We start from the raw sequence: 1,981 nt of genomic DNA, 5'->3' as shown, positions 1-1,981 counted from the left end.
TCTCTCTCTTTTTTTTTCTTTTTTTAATTTAATTTTATTTTTAAACTTTACAATATTGTATTAGTTTTGCCAAACATCAAAATGAATCCGCCACAGGTATACCCGTGCTCCCCATCCTGAACCCTCCTCCCTCCTCCCTCCCCATACCCTCCCTCTGGGTCGTCCCAGTGCACCAGCCCCAAGCATCCAGTATCGTGTATCGAACCTGGACTGGTGACTCATTTCATACATGATATTATACATGTTTCAAATAAATTTTTTAAATAAGGGTTTTAGGAAGAGAAAATAAGGATAGGAAATGCTCAACAAACACGGTTTGAACACCTGTTTTGTTTTGGCCTGGGAATTGGATACTGGAAAGAAAAAAAGATGACTAGTATTCTGCTCTTTCTCTCAGGCAGCACAGGAACAATAGAGAAAATATATTTGTACAAGGAACTGTGAGGCATAAGTACTAATGGAAGAAGTGTTATCAAAGTGCAGAAATTCTGAAGATGATAGAATTCCATGTCATCATACAGACAACTGCAGAAGACACCTATGCAAAGGTGCAAGGGAGTGTAGACAAAAGAAAAATCGCTCCACCAGTATTTGAGGATTAACAAGATGAACAATTTGGCTATAATGAGATGATAATTCCAGCAATACTAGGCACATAAAGAACAACACATGTTTAGTGATTGTTTACCACGTAGACATTGTACTAAATGTTGACAAAGTATCACCTTGCTTCATCCCCACATAGACCCTGTGAACCCATGAGTTAGGTGCTGTGTTTGTCCTCATTTTACAGAAGAAGAAATTGAGCTTTCATTGAATTAAGTGACCTCCCGTGTGTCACACAGCTGCCATGTACTAGACTGCTTTGGAGGCCCTTAGGCTTCATTCACATGGGCCAGCAGAAACAGGTTTGTCCAGGAAGATAGCTTAGGTCAAGTAGGATGGAGGGGCTGGGTTAGGAATCTTTACCTTACATGCCAGGTAACGCAGAGGTGTAAGCATTGTTCTCATTTTGAGAGTTAGCAAAATTGATGTTTTGGGAAAGGAGCCTGAGGTCAGCATGCAGGATGCATGGAGAGGAGAGACTGGTTACAGGGACCTTTGGAAGGGACTGCAAGGTCTTGCTAGGAGGCACCAGGATGGGAGCAGGGGGTCAGAAGAGATGAGCCTCACTGTCCTTTACTTTAGGAAGTGTTTTGTGTGTGTCTATGTGTCTGTTCATGTGTGGGTGTGTACATACGTGCATGTTGTGTGTTCTTAGTCGCTAAGTCATGTCCTACTCTTTGTGACTCCATAGACTGTACCCTGCCAGACTCCTCTCTCCACGGGATTTTCCAGACAAGAGTACTGAAGTTGGTTGCCATTTACTACTCTAGGGGATCTTTCCAGCCCAGGGATCAAACCTGTGTCTCTTGCATCTCCTGTGTTGGCAGTCAGATTACTTACCACTAAGCCACCTAGGGCATCGGCTAAGTCTGCTCCTGCCCCTAGAAAGGGCTCTAAAAAAGCTTTGACCAAGGCCCAGAAGAAGGACAGCAAGAAGCGCAAGCGCAGCCGCAAGGAGAGCTACTCCGTGTACCTGTACAAGGTGCTGAAGCAAGTCCATCTGGACACCGGCATCTCGTCCAAGGCCATGGGAATCATGAACTCCTTCGTCAACGACATTTTTGAGCACATCGCTGGCGAGGCATCGCACCTGGTGCATTACAACAAGTGCTCGACTATCACCTCCAGGGAGATCCAGATCGCCATGCGCTTGCTGCTACCTGGGGAGCTGGCCAAGCACGCCGTGTCCGAGGGCACTAAGGCTGTCACCAAGTATACCAGCTCCAAGTAAATATAATATGCCTAGCTGCTGTTAACGGAGAAGGCAATGGCACCCCACTCCAGTACTCTTGCCTGGAAAATCCCATGGATGGAGGGCCTTGGTGGGCTATAGTCCATGGGGTCGATAAGAGTCGGACACGACTGAGTGACTTCA

General features: G+C 45.8%; 1 protein-coding gene across 1 annotated transcript in view; it reads left to right on the top strand.

Annotated features, from left to right (window-relative positions):
- Nucleotides 1-1,981, top strand: part of LOC104997394 (histone H2B type 1-H-like) — an 8,033-nt gene that overhangs the window by 5,339 nt on the left and 713 nt on the right. The window contains exon 2 of the mRNA XM_010852108.1: nucleotides 1,492-1,773. Coding sequence (XP_010850410.1) covers nucleotides 1,492-1,773 — 282 coding nt within the window. The remainder of the gene's footprint in view (nucleotides 1-1,491; nucleotides 1,774-1,981) is intronic.

This window comes from Bison bison, unplaced genomic scaffold (assembly GCF_000754665.1).
Source record: "Bison bison bison isolate TAMUID 2011002044 unplaced genomic scaffold, Bison_UMD1.0 scf7180017864307, whole genome shotgun sequence".
Taxonomy (NCBI): domain Eukaryota; kingdom Metazoa; phylum Chordata; class Mammalia; order Artiodactyla; family Bovidae; genus Bison; species Bison bison.
The sequence above is the reverse complement of the archived record's forward strand: the minus strand, read 5'-3'. Positions and strand labels throughout refer to the sequence as shown.